The 24,279-nt window shown below is 44.0% G+C and overlaps 1 protein-coding gene across 1 annotated transcript in view; it reads left to right on the plus strand.

Moving 5' to 3' along the window:
* SPEF2 (sperm flagellar and cilia associated 2) overlaps nt 1–24,279 on the plus strand; it is a 1,087,451-nt gene that overhangs the window by 104,350 nt on the left and 958,822 nt on the right. Inside the window, exon 6 of the mRNA XM_086960525.1 lies at nt 18,318–18,397. Within this exon, the coding sequence (XP_086816651.1) occupies nt 18,318–18,397 (80 nt within the window). The remainder of the gene's footprint in view (nt 1–18,317; nt 18,398–24,279) is intronic.

Raw genomic sequence — 24,279 nt, forward strand, 5'->3', positions numbered from 1 at the left:
GCGTTAGGTGAATACCACATGCCTTTTGGACTGCAATAACCCCGCCCAGTGGGATACGATTGCACAGGTTCTGCCAATGGTCCTGGAGGAGGCCTGGGCTGTTCTCTCCCAGGCTGTTGCAGATGGGAGGGATGCAGTCAAGTTCAACATTAGATGTCGACTCATTAGGCAGAGCGGTTTCATCGACAGTGGCCCTGCGACACCATGCCCAGTTGAGGACTTCTGGCTATTCTGGGGATGTCAAAACATCACTCATGGACATGCCCTTAGATGTCTCCCATCTCTTCAGACACAAGATGGATTTGATGCTGAAGCAATTTATTGACAGCAGTGTTACTGTCAGGTCCTAGAGCCTTTCTGTGGCTCCTCGTCACCCTCAACCCACCTTTTGCTCTTTTCGGCACTCAGCCACCGCAGTGCGCAAGCTTTCCAGCCTCTGCCGTTGGTGTCCAGAGGGCAGGACAGATGACTACCCCCCTAGTAGCCGCAGCCTCCAAATCCTTCTGTCTGCCTGTTTAACATCATGGCCACCCAGTAGGTGGCAACATTCGTAATCATCTGCCCCGCTAGCACTCCATAACATCGACAAGGGAATATTGCAGATTATTGGAAGGGGCTTTTCCCTCCCCTTCGAGACAACCCCTTCCTCCATTGCACCTATTTATTACAGGGTGATGGAGGACAACCTATCTATTCTATACCTGGATGTGACGGCTCTTATGGCCAAAGGAGCCATAGAGAGAGTGCTGACACCAGAAATGGGTTGTGGTTGTTATTTCTGCTATGTTCTAGTGCCCCAGAAGGACAGAGGATTTCATCCTATCATAGACCTGGGCTCTCTCAACTTCTTCCTTAAAAAGGAAAAGTTCAAAATGCTCACTCTAACTCAGGTCCTTTCTATCCTGGATCCAGGAGACTGGATGGTAGCATTGGTCATGCAGGGCGCATATTTCCACACTCCCGTCCTGCATGCCTGTCCAATCTATAAATCAGTCAGTATTTTTAGAGCGTGGCTTATCACCCATGAGGGTATCCGGGCACTGGGTTGCTGGACTAAGTGGAAGATCCAGGTCTTGAGTCCCTTCCTCTAGTCTGACAGCGAGGTTGATGTTGGGAGGTGAAGAGCGTTCCAAGTCTTTGCAGCGAGGTGGGAAAAGGAACATCCTCTGCTGTGGCTGCAGCAGATGCGATGTGTCTGTGCCTGTGCGGCAGAGCAAAGGTTTCTGGATGGTTGGTGGCAGTTCAGGCGGGGGTTCATGTCTGCTGGTCCTTGGTCGTGGAGGGCTTTGTAGGCGTATGTCAGTAGTTTGAAATGGCATCTTTTTTGGACAGGGAGCCAGTGGAGGTTCCTCAGGTGCTGGGTGATATTGGTCTGTTTAAGCAGGTTGAGGATTATTCTGCCCACTGAATTCTGTATTGTCTGGTGCCTTCTCATGAGTTCTGTGGTGGTTCCTGTGTACAGTGCTTTGTTGTACTCATGATGGCTGGTGATTAGGGATGCATGCTTGTTTTTTGGTGCTTGTTGCGAGCAAGTTGAAGATTTTTCAGAGCATACAGAGGGTGTGGAAGCAGGCCAATGAGACTGTATTGACTTGTTGTTTTATGGTGATTTTGCTGACGGTCTTTTGGTGTGGGGGTGGGTCAGAGTTCAGCGGGACACCAGGTGTCATTCCAGAGGGAGGTATGGTTGCCAAAGATTAGCACCTCGGCCTTGTCCGAAATGAGGTTCAGACAGTTTTACTTCAACCAGACTGCAATGTTTTTCATGCAGTTGTGAAAGTTGGTCTTTGTTGTGGGGGGGGTCAGCTGAGAGTGAGAGGATGAGCAGGGTGTCATTGGTGTAAGACATGATGAAGATATTGTGCGTTCTGACGATGTTGGCTACAGGTGTCATGAAGATGTTGAAGAGGGTGGGGCTGAGGGATGAACTTTAGGGGGACGCTGCAGTTGGTGCTCTTGAGTTCTGAGGGGAAAGGGAAGGGGGAGACAGATTCTCTGTAGGAGTCACATGAGTAATCATCTCCTTTGATTCCGTTCTGGTGCGCTCTGTTGATGAGGGTGTGGTGTGAAACGGTGTCGAAGGCTGCGGAGAGGACAAAAAGGATTCAGGCAGCCGACTCTCCTCTGTTGAGTAGGGTGCAGATGTTGTCCATGGTGGCGATCAAGGTGCTCTCAGTGCTGTGGTTGGCTCGGGAACTTGACTGGGAAGGTTGTAGTAGGTTGTTTCTCTCCAAGTGTTCGGTGAGCTAAAGGTTGATGGCCCTCTCCAGGACTTTGGCAGGAAATAGGATTAACAAGATGGGGCGGTAGTTCTGGAGATTGCTGGGGCCTGCGGAGGGTTTCTTGAGGAGAGGTCTGACCTCTATGTGTTTCCATGCATCAGGAAAATTGGCTGTGGCGATGGATGCATTTAGGATGGTGGTGAGTTGGTGGCTGATCTCGTAGCTTCCTAGGTTGGTGAGGCAGTGGGTGCTCCTGAATGGATGAAGTTCATTATGGCTATGTGACCGGCGTGGTGAGCAGTTCCAATGCAGTGAGATATTGGTCGGGGGAGGCTTCCGTAGGAGTGGGAGGCTGAGGAGGTCAGTAGGTTGGGGCTTGATGTTCCTGTAGATGGTGGACATCTTGTTTGTGGAAGTGATTTCCTAGGGCATCGCAGAGTTTCTGTGAGGGCAGAATCGTGTTTTTGGTGGCTGTTGGGCAGGAGAACTCTCCAATGATACTGTAGAGTTCCTTGGTGTGGTTAACCCTAGCCTTTATGTGGTCTGCCAGGCACCCTTTTTGTGTCTTTTTGAGCGGTTCGTGGTATTTGTTGAGGGGTGACTTGAAGGTGGTTTGCCATCTCTCTAGTTGTTTGCAGCTGTGTTTCATTGTGCTGAGTTCCAGAGCGATTCAGTAGCTTGTTTACTTGACCTGCTAGTTTTGGCTGGTTTGATGGAGGCAACTCAGTCTGCAGCGTTGGTGATCCAGGACGTTTTTGACTGCCTGTTTCAGGTTGGTTTCAGCTGAGGGCTGGGTGGTGTTGAGTGCATCCATCCATTGGTTTTGTGTCACTTTGCTCCAGCTGTGGAAGGAGTTGCTGGAAGGCTTGGGGTGGTGTAAGATGGTGAAGTGGACGATGCAGTGGTTGGAAGAGGTAAGTTCGGTGGTATGGCTGTATTTGACACTGTTACTGCACGTGAAGATGGTGTCCAGTGAGAGTCCTGCTCTAGCTGTGGGGGTCTGTGATCAACTGGGTGAGGCTGATGTTGCCCATTCGTTCCAAGAGGTTGGCAGAGTTCATGTTTGTGGCGCCGTTCAGGCGGAAGTTGAGGTCTCCGTGGAAGATGTAGTGCTTAGATTTGGTGGCAGTGGGGCAATGACGTCTGTGATGGTGTTGCAGAGGCGGTTCAGAGTTTTGGAGGCCTAGAAGCGAGGCTGCCTTTAATTGTAGTTTTGTTATTGGTGTGGGGATGGAAATTCAGGTATCCCAATATTGATGTGGTTTTCACCTTTGTGGTGGTGCAGCATATTGATTCTCTGTAGATTATGGTGTGCTGATCAGGAAGCACCACAGTGGTTCCATGGTGGTGTCAGTCGGCAGGGTGAGAGTGGCATGGGTTTGTGCAGGCGGGTGGTCCTAGTTTGCAGGTGAAGAGACAGTGGTAGCAGGTGAATGTTCTTTCTGTGGAATGTGGAAATGGGAGGCAGCAGTTGTTGCGTAGTCCTGGGACCAGGGTTCCTGCGCTCTATGCTTGCACACTGCGACCTCCATTAAGTAGGTCCTGGGAGGAGCTCTGGGGATGTGGATGGCAGGAAGCCGGACATGGAAAAAAGGCCCAAAAGGAATGGGAAGGAAGCCAGAAGGCTGTGGCCCAAGTGATAGGTAAATAGCCTCAGTCTGGGGCACACAGAAAGGCAGCTGACGGGAAGCAAGGTGAGCAGGGACAGCCTGCACAATGGTGCTGTGCTGCAGCCTCCATTAAGTAAGTCCTTGGAGGGGTGCTGGAGAGGCAGGTGGTGGGAAGTGTAGGAGAGTAGGATCTGCTTCTTATAGTTACCCCCACTTTTTGCTGAAGTTTCACTGTTTTTCGACTTTAGTCTGGCCAGGGCCCTGCTATCAAGGACACCTGCCTAGCTGCTTCCTCTCTAAAATGATTCCATGTACTTTAGGTACACTCCAGTTTGGTTACTGGTCTACCCTTATGAGCCCCTAGTGCATGGTACACTAGGTACCAATGGCATAGGTTCCCCAGGGCTGAAGTAGTTAGGCAGCCTTCTAACATGACACATAGGCCTGCTACAGCAGCCTGAGTAAGGTAGTGTATGCACCCCTTACTTGGATATAGGTTCCCTATATCTACCTTATATCACTACACATGTAAACCTATCATTCCCCCCTATGGCAGGCCTTATCAATCCTGAAGGCAGGGTGCTGGGTTTTGTGTGAGAGGGTGCCCATGCACGAGCAGGGCCCCTCTGCAGCCTTCGGAATCTATTCTCCAGGGTTGTTCCTTGATGCAGCCGGACCATATACTCTTAAGTGCATTATAACCTTGCGGTAAATGCTAACTTTGGAATGGCTGCAATGAAACATGTTGTGTTTTGTGTCAATCACTTTGGAATCATACCTCCCCGCCAGTCCTGGTACACCCAGTACCAGCTTAACAGAACCCTGGCATCACAAAATGAATGCCAGGGTTCTGCCAGAATGCAGAACAATGTCATACATTCACCCCAGTACAGAGATCTGGGCCTAAATCCATTGTGTTTTTGCTCACCATGCCATTCCAGTTTGGACCCAGTCATATGCAAATCAGTCTTGACCCTGCGTCCAAAGAAAACAGTCCAGCCCGAACTGTGAGGCCAGGTCCTCCCTGGACTGGAAGCAAGCATCCTAGGACTGGTTTCGGGGTTTCACCCCTCTTCAGCCAGGATAGCTTGATTTCAGTGGCATGGAGAGCACCGGACTCACGTCTGAGCATACCCGATCCACTTAGGGTGACAAATGCAAAAAGAACTATTGATGGACAGAATGCAGATCAATGTTGTACATTCACCCCAGTACAGAGATCTGGGCCTTAAATCCATAGTTTTTTTGCTCACCATGCCATTCCAGTTTGGACCCAGCCATATGAAAATCAGTCTTGACCCTGCGGCCAATGGGAACAGTCCTGCCCGAACTGCCAGGCCAGGTCCTCCCTGGACTGGAAACAAGCATCTTAGTGCTGGTTTCGGGGTTTCACCCCTCTTCAGCCAGGATAGCTTGATTCCAGTGGCATGGAGAGCATGGGACTCATGTCTGAGCATACCCGTCCCACTTTGGGTGAAAAATGCAAAAAGAACTATTGATGGACAGAATGCAGAACAATGTAATACATTCACCCCAGTACAGAGATCTGGGCCTAAATCCATCGTTTTTTTGCTCACCATGCCATTCCAGTTTGGACCAAGCCACATGCAAATCAATCTTTTACGCTGCGCCCAATGGGAACAGTCCAGCCCGAACTGCCAGACCAGGTGCTCCCAGGACTGGAAACAAGCATCCTAGGACTGGCTTCGGGGTTTCACCCCTCTTCAGCCAGGATAGCTTGATTCCAGTGGCATGGAGAGCACGCAACTCACGTCTGAGCATACCCGTCCCACTTGTGGTGACAAATGCAAAAAGAACTATTGATGGACAGATTGCAGAACAATGTAGTACATTCACCCTAGTACAGAGATCTGGGCCTAAATCCATTGTTTTTTTGCTACAAGCATCCTAGGACTGGTTTAGGGGTTTCACCCCTCTTCAGCCAGGATAGCTTGATTCCAGTGGCATGGAGATCACAGGACTCACTTCTGAGCATACCCGTCCCATTTGGGGTGACAAATTCAAAAAGAACTATTGATGGACAGAATGCAGAACAATGTCATACATTCTCCCCAGTACAGAGATATGGGCATAAATTCATCTTTTTTGCTCATCATGCCATTCCAGTTTGGACCCAGTCATATGCAAATCAGTCTTGACCCTGCGCCCAATGGGAACGGTCCAGCCCAAACTGCCAGGCCAGGTCCTCCCTGGACTGGAAACAAGCATCCTAGGACTGGTCTCGGGGTTTCACTCCTCTTCAGCCAGGATAGCTTGATTCCAGTGGCATGGGGAGCACGGGACTCACGTCTGAGCATACCCGTCCCACTTGGGGTGACAAATGCAAAAAGAACTATTGATGGACAGAATGCAGAACAATGTCATACATTCACCTCAGTACAGATATCTGGGCCTAAATCCGTTGTTTTTTTGCTCACCATGCCATTCCAGTTTGGACCCAGCCATATGCAAATCAGTCTTGACCCTGCGCCCAATGGGAACAGTCAAGCCCGAACTGCCAGGCCAGGTCCTCCCTGGACTGGAAACAAGCATCCTAGGACCGGTTTACGGGTTGCACCCCTCTTCAGCCAGAATGGAACCAAGACCTTATAACGCATACAAGATAATAGGCTCACGCAATCAAAGGTTAGTCCACTACAGTGGAACAAAGCACAGTGCAACGCAAGTCACGCGGAACTGACCTGGAGGCCAGTCCCCACAATGGCATTTCAAACAGAACAAAGGCGGCTTGTCACCTGAACAAGAATAGAACATCTGGTAACAACACACATTTGTCCATCATACCGTCTCAGGGCAAAAAAGATTACTTAGCTGTACTGCGGCATGTATGTACCTCCGAGCAAATGACATCCTGTGCCTGTTAGAGATGTGGGCCACTGAACCCCTATTTCTCCCAGGCTTTTATGAGTTTCACACTGCAGCGATAAAACGCAACATCTTTGGGAGAGCAGCTGGTGGGCTCTCAATTTTTATCAATCAAGCCCATAAAATAGAGGTAACTTCACTAACAACATACACTCCCAACTTGCAAGCAGTACTGATCTGTGGATTTAAAAGTAACAATATCTTTATCCGTCTTTTGATACTCAATTGTTATGTTAACCCCACCACACGGCAAAAAAAGCAAGTACTAAAAACATTAACAAAAAAAATGGACCATCTTATAAATAAATATGCTTCACATCTTCCAATCATCATAGGGGATATGAACACCAGGGAGTTGGGATATGTAAAAAGGGATCTTTCAAACATAACACAATCGGCTCCTCTACAACAGCTTCTTTTCTTGCAAAATATGGTTTCCGCCCACTCCATCAAAAAAGCAGTGGACCCTCTCTGGCATCCTTTTCACACCTTCAGGGATAAGTCAACAATTGATTACATCTTTATCTCTGAGAACCTGCTAACACACTTTAACGACTTTGAAGTGAGAAACAGGGATGAGAGTGATCACAGACCACTGAGGGTATCCCTTAATCTAAATGGGAAATCTGCAAAACAACAGGGAGCATTGGGTACCTCAACTGGAGAAGAGCACCATGAAGTATTGAGCAGAATAAAATGGACCACAAACCTATGTCCAAAATTCTTGGAGTGGATCACACACAAAGAGTTGAGCCAAACAGTTAGAAGTTTTGCATCCCCCTTGGAGCTCTGGAAAGCACTACTTGAGGAACTAAAAATCGCTCTCGAATGGGTCCCTGGTAGCCCTAAAGCACAAGACTCCCATCCACAAATCCTTTCATTACAACTAAAACCAAGGGCCCTAGCGCAAACCAAGCGGAGTCTTTCAAAGGCCTTGAAAGCAAGAAGAAAAGGAGCTACAAATCCTCGCACAAGTGCTTCGTAGGGAACACAGGAAGAAAATATGGGAAATCCAATCAAAGAAAATCAAGGCAGAGTGTTTGAAAATATTTAACCTTTTCAAAGAAAAGGGTCAAATCCAACTTTGGAGATATATCAGACAACAGAGCCACACCGGTCAGAGCAAGGAAAACGGGGTGTCAGCCTCCGAGTGGGTCAAATATGCAAAGCTACTATATACAACACAGCAGAACACAACTGACACCCAAATACAAAAATCCCCCCAGTAAACCATAAAGATAGCAAAACTCCAGCTATCACCAAGGTTGAGATAACCAACCTGATTAAAAAAATGAGGTCAGACGGCGCGCCTGGTCACAATGGAGTTCCAGCGGCAGCGTTTACAGTCACATATGGTTTTTGGGCGGATTAGCTAACACCACTTTTTAAGTATGTATTTGAAACTTCCACTGTTCCATCATCGTGGAATGGCTCAATACTCTTCCCGATCCACAAAAAAGGGGACTGCACAAAACCCGAAAATTACCGGCTTGTCGCTCTTTTAGACAAAGAAGCAAAAGCATATGCCAGAGTTTTGCTGCAGGAACTAGAAACTTGGGTAAAAGATCATAATATTCTGCCATTCTTTCAAACTGGCTTCAGGCCCCAAAGCTCCACTATAGACAACATCCTAGCATTGGGACACTTGTCTCAACGCGCAATCCAGTCATCACAACCTCCTTTGTTTTGCTGTTTCGTGGATTACAGTGCAGCTTTTGACCGAGGCGACTGCGGGAAGCTATGGGTAAAACTTATCAACTGGGGCATTCCTCAAAAGCTGTTAAAGGCAATAATTGCTCTCTACAAAGGCACCTGGGTGCATATTAAAACCAGCCAAATGTCAGTAACAACTAAGGTCCCAACCAACAATGGTCTCAAGCAAGGGTGCGTTTGTGCCCCTTTACTTTTCAATATCTACACAGCCGACTTGTTACAAGCCCTCGAGGAGGCAAATCTACTCACTCCAATGCTGGGGAATGTACAGATCCAAATTCACCAGAATGCTGAAAACCTTGGTATCATGGATCACACTAGGACAGGTGATGTAATCCAGGAAACCAGGAAGGTAACAGATAGGAGATTTATTGAAGGATAACAGCTTGTACATCCACAATCTTCAGAAGACAGACTTGCACAGCGTAAATCCCACATATAGAATATAGAACCATAAGAGAGTCATAACAATTCTAGAAGTGCAGGAGCAAGGAATACAACACACCTTCCCCCTTTCGAAAAATAAAATAAAAAAAAAAAAAAAACAATAATTAACAAAATCACGCAATTTGATAGGAGAATATTTAACACGAACACTTCTTCTTAAAGTCTCATTGCCAGATTGTTCAATGACACATCCAGAGACTTCATAATCAGCATTCACATTAGAACCATTAAAAGTACCACCACCATTGATGGGTAAATTGACCTCACTAGATTGATCAACATTCACAGTTTGAGGCAAATTGACAACTTGTGGTGAATTGACAATCTCAGTTTGTGGCTCACACCCAAAAGTGTCTAAAAGGGCAGAAAAAGTTACTACATTTTCAATGTTTGAATTTGGCTGCAAAGATGGACTGGCTTTTTAACTTGACTGCGGAATAGTCTTAGGATCCAAAACCTTACACAAAGAAATCCTTCTAAAATTCCAGATCTTACCACCTTCCACTCTTACAGCCTTAGAGAAAACCTCAGAAACTTTACACGGGTCAGACCATTTATTCCATTTATTGCCAAAAGTTCTACCAAATTTTACTCGCACAAAATCACCCACTTTGATCTTAGGACTATGTGGCGTATTTTGTATAGCGCGAACAGTGACCCGGAGGCATCCCGGCGCTTGTACTCCTACCACAAGGGAACCCCTCCTGGCTTTTCCTTCTGGGGTGTCCACTCCTGGGCATCCCGTGGTGAAACCAGGCATCCCTTGTGTATCAGGGGGCCTTTGTGGAGACTAAGCAAGCTATTGCCCAGAGTTGCAGCGTGGGCCCCATGCTTAGAATCAGCACTGAGGCGAGAATATCCGGTCAGAGGAATTTAAGCCCGAAACCCGCCGAGGCGGGAATCGAACCCTGGTCCCTGGCCAGCGTTCTGCATCAAGGTCTGCCGCTCTAAGCATTGAGCCACACTTCTCCACTATGTGAGACAGAACCAGAACAATTCCTTTTCATCCTATCCTGATAAGCTAAAACCCTGTCTCTGACTTTGAAAGGATCAAAGGAACGCTTGCAACTGATTTTACTTTTCAACCACCAAGGTAAAAGTTTAGAGCCAGGCTTCCTGCCTCTTAACATTTCAAAAGGAGACAGACCCATAACAGAATTAGGGGAAACCCGATAAGGCAATAAAGAGGCACGTAATGCTTCTCTCCAATTTAAATTGCTCTTAACAGCAAGTTGGATGGACTCCTTTATCACTCTATTAAATCGTTCTGTTTGACCATTGGCCTGTGGGTTATAATTTGACACCCTTTTTTGTACAAAGTCACATCTTTCAAGGAGAGAAGAAAATTCTTTGCTAATAAACTGTGGACCATTGTCTGAAACAATTTCAGCAGGAATGCCCTCTCTACAAAACACTTCATCCAAAAATTCCACAACTTGAGCGGAACCTATCTTATCCACAACCTTTAACTCTGGCCATTTGGAAAAGTAGTAAATTAAGACCAAAATAAACAAATCTTTATTAGGTGACAAATAAAGAGGGCCCACAATGTCCACTCCCAATTTTTTCCAAGGAGATGTAACAAATTCAATGGGCGAAACACCAACAGTCAGAGGTTTCACAGACTTATTACTCAAAGAACAAGGTAAACAAGAACTGACCCATTTATCAATCATATTATCAATACCCGGCCACCAGTAGAATTCACGAATGCGCCTTTTGGTACTGGACATGCCCATGTTGCCTTCATGAGCCATTGAAATATTTTTCGTCCGTAGATCACAAGGAGGAACTATTTTATCACCTCTAGTCACAAAACCCTGGTCAAACATGATTTCATCCTTTATCTTATAAAAAGACAAAACCTCGCCTGATAATTTCCGTTCCTCAGGCCACCCATGTTGTAGGTACGTCACTACATTAGACAAAGCAGAATCCTTGAACATGGCATTTCTCCAATCAACTTCTGAAATGGTTCCAGACAATTTGTTGTTGCCTTCACCATTGACATCCCCAATGGAAAATACAACATCAAAATCACTGTGAACAGTGGAAACATGCGAATCAAAAGGCAACCTAGACATGCAATCGGCATGTACATTCAAACGACCAGGGACATATTCCACAACACACTGGAATTCCTGCAATTTCGCAGCCAAACGGGCCAAACGGGATCTCAGAGTCCTCCCACCACCGGCCGCTAGCATGTTAAAGGCTTGTGGTCTGTACGTAAACGGAATTTAGTTCCCCAAAGAAACTGTCTGAAATGTTCAACTGCCCAAGTGCAAGCCAACAATTCTTTCTCAATAGTGGAGTAATTGTACTCAGCACCATGGAGAGTTCTTGAGGCATAAGAAACAACATACTCCTCACCCCTATCCTTTTGCATTAGAACCGAACCAAAGCCCACATTGCTTGCATCCACACACACAATGCATTCTTTACCCAGTTCAAAAGGTCTTAAAAATGGAGCATTGAGGATCTCCTTTTTCAGTAGATCAAAAGCAAATTGTTGTTCATTAGTCCATAAAAACTTTGCAACTTTTTTTAACAGTAATCTCAAATAATGTACTTTTGAAGCATAATCTTGAACAAATTTACTGTAAAATTCGGTAAGACCTAAGAAGGACACGAGTTGTTCCTTACTAGAAGGTGCAGGAGCCTTAAGTATACTTTGGATATGATTGAGCTTAGGCTTAATACCTTGGGAAGAAGTCTCGTGTCCAAGATATTCCACCTTACTTTGTCTAAACTTGCACTTGGAGAATTTTAAAGTTAGACCTTTGTTTTGAATCTGTTTTAGTACAGAGTCTAGATTTCTATCATGATCTTCAAAATGTTTCCCAAAAATTAGAATATCATCTTGAAAAGCTATAGCTCCCTCGCAACCCTCAAGAACCTCTTTCATGAGCCTTTGAAAAACTGAGGCTGCACTGGCTAAACCAAAAGGCATGCGACAAAATTGAAACATGCCTTCTGGTGTTATGAAAGTAGTCAAAAACTTAGACTCTTCATGCAAAAGTACTTGATGGTAAGCACTTGCCAAATCTACGGTAGAGAATACACATGCACCTGAGAGAGTAGAAATCAACTCATGTATGTTGGGTAGGGGATGCCTATCAACCCAAATCTCTTGGTTTAAGCTCCGAAGGTCGACACATAGACGAAGTTCGCCGTTGCTTTTAATGGATAAAACCACTGGCGAAACCCAAGGGGAAGATTCAACAGGTTCCACTATCTTCCTAGCCACAAGATCAGATAAAATTACTTTTCATTTATCACGATACGCAAGTGGCACGTTTCTAACTCTGTGCCTCACAGGAACACGAATCTGCCCAACTTGTCAGAGAAAATGGCAGGAAATTTTTCTTTTATGGAGTTGGTAAATTTATCAACCTCAGGAGATATAATGTACACAGGATGTGATGCATTGGGGTCAAGTTTAATGCCTAATTCATGCTGATGAGGCCAACTGAGAATAGAAGCACCATTAGTAGCAAAATAGACCTTGCCTTTAATGCTCCTACCTTTAAATGTGATATCAGCCCACATGAAACCAACCAAATCAATTTTATGACCAGTGTAGCCACCAGGCTGTACATATGGTGGTGATAACTTCAAAGAACCCCAAAATGTATTAAAAATGTCCATGCCTATCATACTGTACCATGCACACGAATCAATAAGCATGGAAATTTCATTGCCATCAATTAATATTATGTCTTTAGGAAAACCTTTGCATTTGGTATCACCAACACACAACAAACTATTTATTCAAAGACCATCAGTGGGAATGGAATCCGATTCATCATCCGTCAATAAATTCACTTTTTGAGTAGACCTACACATTTTACTAAAATGACCAGAACGTTTACATTTAATGCATATTTTGTTCCAGGCAGGACAATCTCTGTAACTCCCTACGTGGTCGACACCTCCACACCTGTAACAAACTATTTGATTTCTCCTTTCAAAAGGTTTGACATCCCTTCTGAAATTCTCTTTTGGTTTAAAAGGAATATACTGTGGTTTATTGGGAACAAACTGTGTTTTTTTTTATTGTAAGAATCTTTTACTATTGAAACTTCAGGAATCACTACTTTGGTTTTGCTTTCCTGACCTCTGATCTCACTTACAAACAATTCAGACTGTTCGATGCCTTTAGCAATGTTTAACACAGCCTTAAAGGTAGTTTCAGTTCCCATCTATAAACGTTCCTGTATTTTCTTACTCTTAGTTCTCATCATAATTTGATCTCTTAGAACTTGTTCCTCTATTTTTGCACGAGAATAAAATTTAAAACGTTCCATGACAGTATTTATCTTCCTTCCAAGCAGCTAATTGTTTAACAACAACATCAAATACATTTATATCACCTGCACCTTCAATGGAAGGTACATTTTCTAATTCTTTAAGACCAGCACCACCTAAACAGTTTTTGAGTAGCGCCAATTTTCTTTTAGGGGAACAACCGTCCTCCTCTACAACATCTACATATGCCAGAAATGTAGGAAACCATAAATCCCATTCCATTTTGGGATCACCAGCAATAGGTAGAAAATGTGCAGGAGAAACAATGTTGTTAGACATGGTAGAGAGTACGTTGAAATATAGTATGATATAAAACACTTAAAATAGATACATTCTACACATAAGAGAAATAAAATAAATTAACTAAAATAAAAGAGGTAGTCACCGATGTCTATCTTAGTTGAACCACAATCCACAGAAGTACTCTTTATTTGCTGGTGTAAAATCATGTGGCATGGTGTAAACTTGTTGATGTAGAAATCTGTCTTGGTTATAACACAATCCAAACCATGGAAAATGCTTCCTCTCTTTTTTTTACTTTGCTGGGAAAAAAAAAAAATTAGCGCGATGTATTTGCTGGCGAATGGAAAATATTAAGGTTTGTAAAGTCGCCGCTGCCGTGCGGATCGGCGTTGTGAGGATCAGCGTGTAAAGCGTCGTCTTCGTTTTCAAGGTGACTCCAAAATGGCGGACCACGCGATGACGCAGGACACTGCGTGATGCGTGCAAGGAGTCGGTGTAAGCGGAAGAGAGTCACAGATCGAAAAGAGAATGGAGATCCTGAGCGTGAGGACACACGCGATGGCAGTATTATTATTATTATTATTATTATGTTTCTTACATAGCGCCTGAATCGACCCCCGAAGGGGTATCTCCACGCTTGCCTTGGGAACCCGTCCTGGCTTTTCCCTGTGAGATAGCCCCTACAGGGCATCCCCAAGGTGAAAGCCAGGCATCCCGCCGCGGGGGCCGTTGTGGAGATTAAGCAAGCTTAATGCCCAGAGTTGCAGAGTGTGAACCCATGATTAGGTCAGGCACCGAAGCGAGAATTATCGAGTCCATGGACATTTGAGCTCAAGACCCTGCCGCGTCGGGAATTGAACCCTGGTTCCGGGTCTGACCTCTGCTTCAGGGTCTGCCTGCTCTAACCAGTGAGCCACACTTCTCCACAGTAATTCGAATGTACACACGATGCCAGCGATTTGAATGTACACCGCTCTTGAGAAATACTGGAAGTAAGATGAAGGCAAACTCTAAAATGATTATGATGAGTTTCTAACAGGAAATGTTAGAGTTGGCATATTATTCAGGATAAAAAAAAACGATGTTGGTAAAACGAGGAAAGTTTAAACAAGAATAACATTTAAAGATTATAAAATCATGAAAAGTTCAGCCGCTGGTGCAATCAAAGCACATACATGAATCAAAATCAGGCGCAGGTGCAATCAACATACACTTAATAGGAAAAGGTACCTTAAGGTATGCGCGAATCTGTTTTCAATCCTTTCTCCAAATATCCACTTTTAAAAGATAAAAAAAATGAAAAACAATGGTTTTCTCAAAGCATGGTGTTCTCAATGTAACCCAAAACGTCGCCAAAATTATGATGTAATCCAGGAAACCAGGAAGGTAACAGATAGAAGATTTATTGAAGGATAACAGCTTGTACATCCACAATCTTTAGAAGACAGACTTGCACTGCCTAACTCCCACATATAGAATATAGAACCATAAGAGAATCATAACAATTCTAGAAGTGCAGGAGGAAGGAATACAACAACAGGCCTACAGAAAACCTTAGAAACGCTGCACAGATTTAATCAAAAGAATAACTTGCTGGTAAATCAGGAGAAGACCAGGATAAGAATCTTTGGGAAGTACCATCGAAAGAAGACCGTGCAATTGCTCCTAGGTGACCTGCAAATCAGAACCTGCAAAAGCTATAATTATTTGGGTCTGAGGCTTTCGGAAGGGGCCAAACCGTCAGCACATTTGAAACATTTAAGAAGCCAGGGGGATGGTATCATCTACAGCCTGAGAAGTCTCAATCGAAGACTACACAGCCCCACTGCTGCACCTATCTTGAAAGTCTTAAAAGCAAAAGTAGTGCCCTCCATCAACTATGGCCACCTAATCTTCCCAGGCGCCTTTACTAACTTCCTCATGAGCCATCAAATATTGGTTTACAAGAAAGTATTAGGCATCTAACGACAGGCCAGGAGAGCAGGAGTAAGGCTGGAGCTGGGTCTTAATGGTCCGGACATTACCTGCTTAGGGAACACTTTAAAATACTATATTAGTATCATGTGAGCTCCAGCAACATCTTTGAAAGCACAAATCAAAGCAATCTTCGAAGAAAGTGGATCCCCATGGCAGGTGCGGTTGACAGCAGCCACAAAATTGTTAGAAATTGATGTGCAAAACGTGCACAACTCAAACATTCTGGTAGCTGCATGGAAAAGATCAGTGAACAGACAGGCCAAGAAAATGTCACATGAAGGAGATCTGGAAAGCATAAACCATCAATCCAATTTCTCATCACTGACGCCTCCTACATAGTGGGAAAACCACATCCTTATTTCGAGCAAGCACTGACAGTCCCAGCCCAAAAAAAATCACTTACATGAGACTTCTTGCATTGCCCATTGTGGACTTAAATCAAGGTTGGGCCCGGCATGACAATTTAGCTGCAAGCCGACTCTGTAATTACCATCAGGAATCCTGGCTTCATCTCCTGTGCGCTTGTCCCAAGTAAGCCAGCGAGTGGCACGACTAGTTCTTCCTATCTGCAGAGGCCAGGGCCTTGTACGGTGCAGAGAAGTCTCAGACTTGTGTTTCTCTCCTAATACAGTTTAAACAGTTACGTGGCTAGGGAAATTTATAGAATCAATTCGAGCCGGGCTGCCGCTGAAAATAGAGCTACAAAAAGAAACCAGTCGGCTAGCAAGCAAGAGAGTCTCGGACAAACCGCCCTTTTAAGTCCAACGCATTTGCACTTGTGCTTTATAACCAGATTTTGATATTAGTTTAAGGTTTTATGCCATACCAGGTTGTAGCAAGTCTTGTGGGATTTAAACTCTCTTTCTTTTAATATTGATAGTATATTGTAATGATTTTAAGTAATTGAATAATAAAAGCTTACTTCATTTCACTTCAATGGAAAATGTCGGACCTTGTTTCCCCAGGGATTGAGTTAGGTATTTTAATAGCAGAAGCTGAACATATCTTCCGGTTATATACAGTTTTGCTATTGCCTGTAGTGCCTTGGACTGACAAGGAGCTATTGTGTCCTTAGGTAAAGTTTTAAATGCCATTTTCAGCCCCCTTTTCAGCAGCACATGCATCCACCAACTGAAAGAAATTACTCAGAAATGACACCTCGACCCCATGTTTCTGGGCTTCTTGTTTTTGATCAGTTGTGCACAGCTGCTCTAGCTCCCAGTAACCAAGTGCATGATTTTTAAATCAATGTGTATTTTTCACTTAGTGGCCCGGCAATGTTCTCCTTCTTTTGTGGCACAAATGTTTTTGTGGCTGCTAATACAGTTTGCTGTGCTTAGCAAATACTTTCCTTACGCATCCCCTAGCTCTCAAGGCCAGAGTCCTAGATAGAGATTTAAAGGTTGCAGCCAGTCAAATCTGGCACTCGGTTACCCCTTACTAGAGGACAAAAAACGCGTACTCCTGTTTTTAGGAAATTATGACAAATTCTGGCCAGGCTGTACCTGTGAAGGACCTATGAGGTTCACTTCTTTACTATTATGTCAAGAAATATGCGGCGTATGATGCTTTACAAGTGAGTTTAGATTAGATTGGATTGTACTCTTCGGTGAGGCTTGACTACAAGCTTTGAATATGCTGGGATGTCCAGGTCTTTTAGGTGGTTGTTTTGATGATTTAGGAAAGTAATGGTCATCTCATCCTGATTTAGTTTAACTTACTCCGATTCACTTTCTGCAGTAAAAGCAAACAAAAAGTGGCGAATACCTGAATGGCCAGAAGCCATAGAGGACATTGAATCTTATACAGCTTGCTGAAAGTGTTTTCCATTGTACCTCTTTCCCTTCAAAAATATTTAGGTATGAAGTGTATACATGCCTAATGTGCCATATTTCCATTAGTAAAAAGGGGCTGCACATTGCGCTCCAATGTTTTGAAAAGGGAAAATAATTTTGCACACTGACCTATGTACTAAGAGTTTGGTAAGCAAAATTCCAAATTGCGGTAGTACCTCATCAATATTAATCAGATAGGTCGGATTGCGACTCATTTCAATTGGATACCGTCACGGAGCTGGTGATCTGCTGACGTCAGCAGACCACCATGTCTCTGATCGCATTTCTTTTTAAATGCATCCCATTTTAAAGGAATGAGACTGCATTTAAAAAGTAAAACGTATTCATTTCTTAAATTTAGTTTGAGAGTTGTAAGTAGTCCCCGGACCACTGCCTATTCCCCAACAATTTTTATTTTGCATTCACACAGGGAATGGGTGCCAAGTGGACCCCTTTCCTTTTGCTAATGTGTTACCACCCTACCTCACGAATCTGTCACTTGTAAATGTTTTGTGAAGAGATTACGGTTGCAAAACATTCATGCATCCTTTAACTAATCGTTATTTTGAAGGGATGCCCTAAACATGCTTTTTCCAAATAGCGATTCGTTAGGGGTTTCAAAACCCATTTTTGTGATTCAGCAGCTTGTTGTCGAATTTAAAAATCCGTTTTGCACATAACAAATAGTCATTTTGTGACCATATGAATCCTGTGATTTTGGGGAATCGCAGGATTTGCGCCAGCAAAATGGCTTTGTACTTAAGGCCCGAATTTCTTTGAGGAAGAAGCAGACATTTGTAGTTCTCAGCTCTGAAGGCTGTTACTTAGCCATATAGGGATGTTGCTCTGTTTGGGCATCACATAATGGCTGCAACTTTCTCAGGTGGTCATGCAGTGCAAAATTAGGCGATGCCTGATGCACCACACTCTTATCTTTCATTGAAAAAAAACTGTGCACTAGACTTATACGAAGTCATATAAACAAATGACACTTTACAACGTCTGCTGTTCATCACGTTTGTCAATGTTTGAATGACTTTTATTTAAGCTAATATGTGTGCTTTCTTCTGAAGGATGTGTACACTGACATTATGAAGTTTGAAAAGCAGCAGAAGAAAGACAGTCCATCAAGCAGCATCCAGTCTCCTGAAAGGTAATTGTTGGAAAACTAACTTAATCATATTCAGCTGCCCCAAATGTGCATTGAGGACATGTTATCACTAGTGTTTGAAACTGTCGAAGGGAAGTGTGTTTGAACAAACTTTATTTGTCTTGTTACACTCAGTACATAAAGTCAGCTGAATAAGAATATCTAATTATTTATCAGAGATATCCTTTAAGTGTGTTGATGTGAGGTTGAAGGTGTTGGTGCTCTAATCATTTTGGCATTAAACGAAATGTTTAGGTAGAAGCTGAAAAACCATAATGATGTTGAGGAAACAAGATACTGTCAATATAACAACAAAGGAAGCCAGTCTTGGCAGAATCTCTTTCTACCTCTTGCCAACAGACCTCTTTACCTGTCTGTTGTCCAAGAACTATTGTCTATAATAAATAGAGTTGCCTTTGGGGTAGGCCATTTTCTCCTGACTTGTAATGTAATGTAACAAAACATTTCTATAGCGCATTATCACTCCAGGGAGCATCTTGGCGCTTTTGGGTCAGAAACTGATGTAGTGATGATCCTCCGCTGTACTATCCATTTAGCGCCAACCTTCATACCAACGCTTTGAACACTGTGTCAGTGAGACTATATATCAAGGTCTTGAGAGATTTCCTGAAACAAGTTTCAGAAGAGATCTGGCGGAGATAAGAGGGGAGTTTAGATGGGCTTCTTGTCTATCATTGTTTGATGCTCCTTATTCAATTACTTTGCTGTCTTTTCTTGCTTTTGTCCCATCTCTGAATAATTACTTCTTTACCACCATTTGAATTGGCTAACTTGTATCATTGCATTGCTAATATAAGGGAACTATTTTTATAATTTCTGTTTTAGCACTGTTAGGAATGGAGGTCTCTAGTTGGCAGTGGTAGGTACCTTTGTCCAAATAGGGACCTTTCTTCCTAGTCCTTGGTTTCTTGGCACGAGCAGTCAGGCTTATCTTAGAGGCAGTGTGTAAAACATTTGCACAGAACCAAAAGTAATACAGTGTAAAAACTACAAATGAACACCACACCATTTTAGAAAAATATCCAATATTTTATATACTTAAGATAAGCCCAAAAACGTTATAAAACCACAATACATTACTTAAAAATCTTCAGTTATCAAAATAACCTTGAAAAACAGTCCCTTGATGTTGATAGATCTGTCCGGGGCTATCCGGTGTCATGAGCAAACAAATCCAAACTGTTCTGGCTGACCAGAACAGAACAGACCTGGCACGTCGCAAGCAAGCTACGGTGTCGGGAAGACGTGCACACAGTACCTTTTAGAAATGCATGGCGTTGGCGACCCCTTGTTGAGCTTCCAAAAGCACGGCGTCTGCAGGCGTCTGTTTCGGAGGTCGGTGCAGGAGTTGATGGGGCCCTTGGAATCACATGTGTTGCAGGTCGAACTCCTCTTTGCTGAAGTCAGGAACACTGGCGTCAGCAGGCGTCCTTTGCTGCTTTGCGAAGGGCAGCGGTGCGGCGTCCGGTGACCTCAGGCTGCGGTGCGAGTAGGACCTCGGTGGTGGCATCATTTGGCATCGTCGGTGAGACCAGGGTCGCGGTGCGAAATGGATGCAGTGCTCGTTGTGGTGCAAGCAGCGTCTTCGTCATTGCTGAAGCGCTGTTGTCAGCTGATGAACTGGAGTCGATGGCACCGGCATCGGTAGGCCAAGGCTGCGGTGCGGGATGAGGGCGGTGCATCGTGTAACTTTACGAACGGTGTCCTCGAACCACGGTGCAAACAGCGGTGTTGATTCCAGCATGGAGCGTCATCGTCGGGGATACCAAGGCGTTGTTGTGAAGTGAGGCGGCGACGAGTGCAGTGCCCACAGGTCGCAGTGCAAGCAGCCACTCGGTGGCGGCGTCAGCAGGCTTTGCTGGTGAGACAAGGGTCTCGTAGCGGCGGTGCCCTCTGCGATGCCATGAGGACACGCAATTCGCAGCAGTGTTGTTGACATTGTTGAGTTGCTTTTTCTTTTGTTGCAGCACAAAACACACAGTCCCCAGTGCTGAGGGCAGAAGAGCTTGAAGTCTTTGCTGTTCCTGGGACTTCTTGAACAGGGGGAAAGTACTAACTCCAGCCCTCGGAGAAACTCACAAAAGTAGAATGAAAAACGTTCAGTCCAGTCCTTTCACTGCCCAAGGCAGAAGCAACCACTGTAGGCCAACATAGCAAAGCACACAGCAAAGTGGTAGTTCCTCCTAACAGCTTCTCTAGCTCTTCTTGACAGTCTTCTTAGTCCAAAAGAGTTCTAAAGTTCTGGGATTTGGGCCCCAATATTTCTACCACCAAATCCTTTGTTCTTTGAGGGCAGGGAGTTTCTGTACCCAGCCCAAACTAGTTCTGCCCTCCCTGGTGCTGCTTCCTGGCAAGAGTTGGAGATAGCATTTTTGAAAGCAGACCTAGACCAGGTAGCTAAAAGGACAACTCCTCCCCTACCCTCTATTTTATGAAGGCTCAGGCAAGTAAAAAGATATCTCCTCCCCCTACTCTCTCTTCAATGCAGGGCCTATTCAACCCAGCCCTGACCCATCGGACTGCTGGAGCCAAGGGCCTCTCCAGCCCCCTGCTACTCATAAACCAGACATGGACTATCCAACCTAGCAGAGGCATACTGGATGGTTAGACAAGAAAATACCTACTTTCTAAAAGTGGTATTTTCAAACAAGGAATGTAAAAATCACCCCCACTAAAAGATGTATTTTAACATTCTGAGTTCAGGTATGCTAAACTCGTTTTTCTACCTTGTTCCCTGGGTTAGTTAGGATTATAAGATGTTATAATCAAACTGCCCATTCTGGCCTATGGGAACAAGTAGCCTTGCAATAGTGAAAAACAAAATTGCCTGTATTTCACTATCAGGACATGCCACACATACCAGGGCATGCCTTACCTTTCACATAAAATGCACCCTGCCCACATGGGGTACCTTGGACCTACCTTAGGGGTGACTAACATGTAGAAAAGCGAAGGTTTAGGGACTTGCAAGCGGGTGCACTTGCCAAGTCGACATGGCAGTCCCAGACTGCACACAGGCTCTGCAATGGCAGGCCAGAGTTACACTTTATGGGCTGTTTGCGTGGGTGGCACAATCCAGTACTGCACCCCACCAACAGCATTTGATTTATGGGCCCTGGTACACGCAGTGCACTTTACTAGGGACTGACACATAAATCAAATAGGCCAATCATGGAAACACAAATCCATAACACATTTTACTACAGGAACACTTGCCCTTTACCACTGGTAGGCAGTGAGAAAAGTGTGCAGGAACACTACACCAGCAAAAACAGAGTCCAAACCGGGAGGTCAGAAAGCAAAAAACTCAGGGGAAACACAGCAAAAGATGCCAAGTCTAACAAGCACTCTATGAGGGGTTCGTCCGGAACATCAGAATCTAAAGGGGCTCTGGAAAGATAATCTGCAATTATATTTTCGGCAACCGATAGATACTCTATTTTGAAACAATAAACTTCCAATCCCAGTATCCGTTTAGATATTCGAGGAGAGCCCCTGAGTGTTTTTCTGACAGAGAACATGAATGTGAGAGGTTTATGGTCAGTGCGAATGGTGAATTTTATGCCCCAATGATAAAACTTGAAATGGTGAACAGCCTAGAAACAGGCGAGGGCCTCCCTTTCGATTATCGAATAGTTACGTTCAGCAGTGGTTAAACAGCGTGAAGCAAAAGCTATGATAGTTTCACCATTTTCTTTTTTTTGTGACAATGTGGCACCCAAACCCTTGTTGGAGGCATATGTTGTAAGGATCGTTTTTTTTGCGGGAACAAATTAACCTAATGCCGGTGAATGCATAATTTCTTCTTTTAACTTGTTTACAATATCACTGTGCTCTGTCTGCCACACAAAGTCCTTGTTCTTTCTCAAGAGATCAGGAAAACACTCACACTTTTCTCAGAATGTATTCAATTAAACCCAAAAAAGATTTAAATTCTTCTTTGTTCTTTGGGTAAGGCGCATTCTTCACAGCTTGAATAAAACTATATTTAGGCCTGAAACCTTCCTGCGACATGGTGTGCCCTAGGTCATCTGCAGAACTGACCCTAATCAGGCACTTGTTTTGTTTAATGGTCAAATCAGACGTCATCATTTTTTCAAACAATACTTTTAAAATGTGATCATGTTCCTCTACTGATGACCCATAAACTAAGATATTGTCTTGGAAGCAAAAGGTTTTTTCTATGCCACTTAAAATGTTATACATGATTTTTTGAAAAACCGAAGCAGCAGAAGCAAAGCCAAAAGGCATCCTCGTGAACATGTATTCCCCAAAAGGCATGGTAAATGCAGTGAGAGGTCTAGACTCCAGATAGAGCTCCTCCTGTTGGTATGCCATGCATAAGTCAATAACAGAAAACTTTTGCATCACCCAGGGTACTTAACATCTCATTTATATGAGGGAGAGAAAAGCTCTCCACCCATATAGCATCATTTAGGCTGTGTAAATCAACGCACAAGTTGAATCCCTCCCCGCTGGCCTTAGCTGCTAAAACAATGGGGGGGGCAAATACTCAGATGCCTCTATGGGTTGTATGACAATCAAATCACATAATTTGATTAACTCCCTCTGTTAATGCACCCTCAACCCAAGGGTAACTGGACGAGGTTCATGTACAATAGATTTTGCACCTTGTCTAAATTTGATTTTATGTTGTAAATCTTTCAACAAACCAAGTTTTTGGGAGAAGAATTTTGAATATTCTTCACAAATGTCATTTGTCCCACTAACAGGCTCAGCCATTTATTATTCGGATCTAGTATAATTCCTAATTCCTTTTGGTGATGCCAACCTAATAGATTGCAAAAGAAACAATTGATGGACAGACTGTTGGACAATGCAAACATTCACCCCCAGTCGCAAGGATCTGGACTTAATCCATCATTATTTTGCTCACTACACCACCCCAGTTTGGACCCAGCCATATGCAAATCAGTATTGACCCTGTTCCTTATGGGAACAGTCCAGCCTGAACTGCCAAGCCAGGTCCTCACGCAGTTCGGGCTGGACTGTTGGCAGCGGCAATAAAAGAACTGTGAAAATCTCACCTGGCGTGGTCGTTTATGGAAAGAAGTGTGAGGGACTCAATCCAAGGAGTCCTATTGGGACGACGCAACTCTCGATCTGGTGGGGGCAGTCAATACTTGGATTTGCTTTGTATATATATATATATATATATATTTCAATGCAGCAACTTTACCATTTGAAAGAAGTCAGCTCGAGCCCAGATTCGTTAGTGTGAAGTTTTTATTCAACACACAGGATCCCAAAAACACCCGACGCGTTTCGGTGCAGCCGCACCTTGGTCACGGGTAACAGTGATTTTCTCTCTCAAAGTTTTTAAAGTCAAAATAAATCACAAACATAGAAGTAGGACTACTTGTCCTCACACAAGTGTATGTTTTACCACAATTTGGCGGCCATCTTTAAATGTGTTTTTTGCAAAGTAAAAATAATAAGCATGCATCTACAATTTCTCAACGGTTTATGAGAGACATTTGATAAGGAGATGTAAACTTAAAGAAACGCTTTCTTTTAAAGTTTTGCTGGCCTAAATTATTAAACAAAAATTGTTTTGAAAATCGTGCCCTGTATATATATATCGCGTTAAATTGTACAATTCTGCCCAAGTGGGCTATGGAGCACAACAATTTATCAATGTGATAATGTACATTTTGTCACAATACGATTCGGCCCCAGTGGGCTTAAACTCATAGATAACACTCTCATAATGTCTTTGAACTCAAAAGGTTTTTGGATAACGAAGATGCATTTTCTCATGTTGATCCAATTGATTCAGCAGCCAGTGGTTTCACATCCTCACTGTGTAGCGACATATATGTCTCCTACACACGTAGAAATAT

The sequence above is a fragment of the Lissotriton vulgaris genome, chromosome 3_1, assembly GCF_964263255.1.
Source record: "Lissotriton vulgaris chromosome 3_1, aLisVul1.2, whole genome shotgun sequence".
NCBI classification, from domain to species: Eukaryota; Metazoa; Chordata; class Amphibia; order Caudata; family Salamandridae; genus Lissotriton; species Lissotriton vulgaris.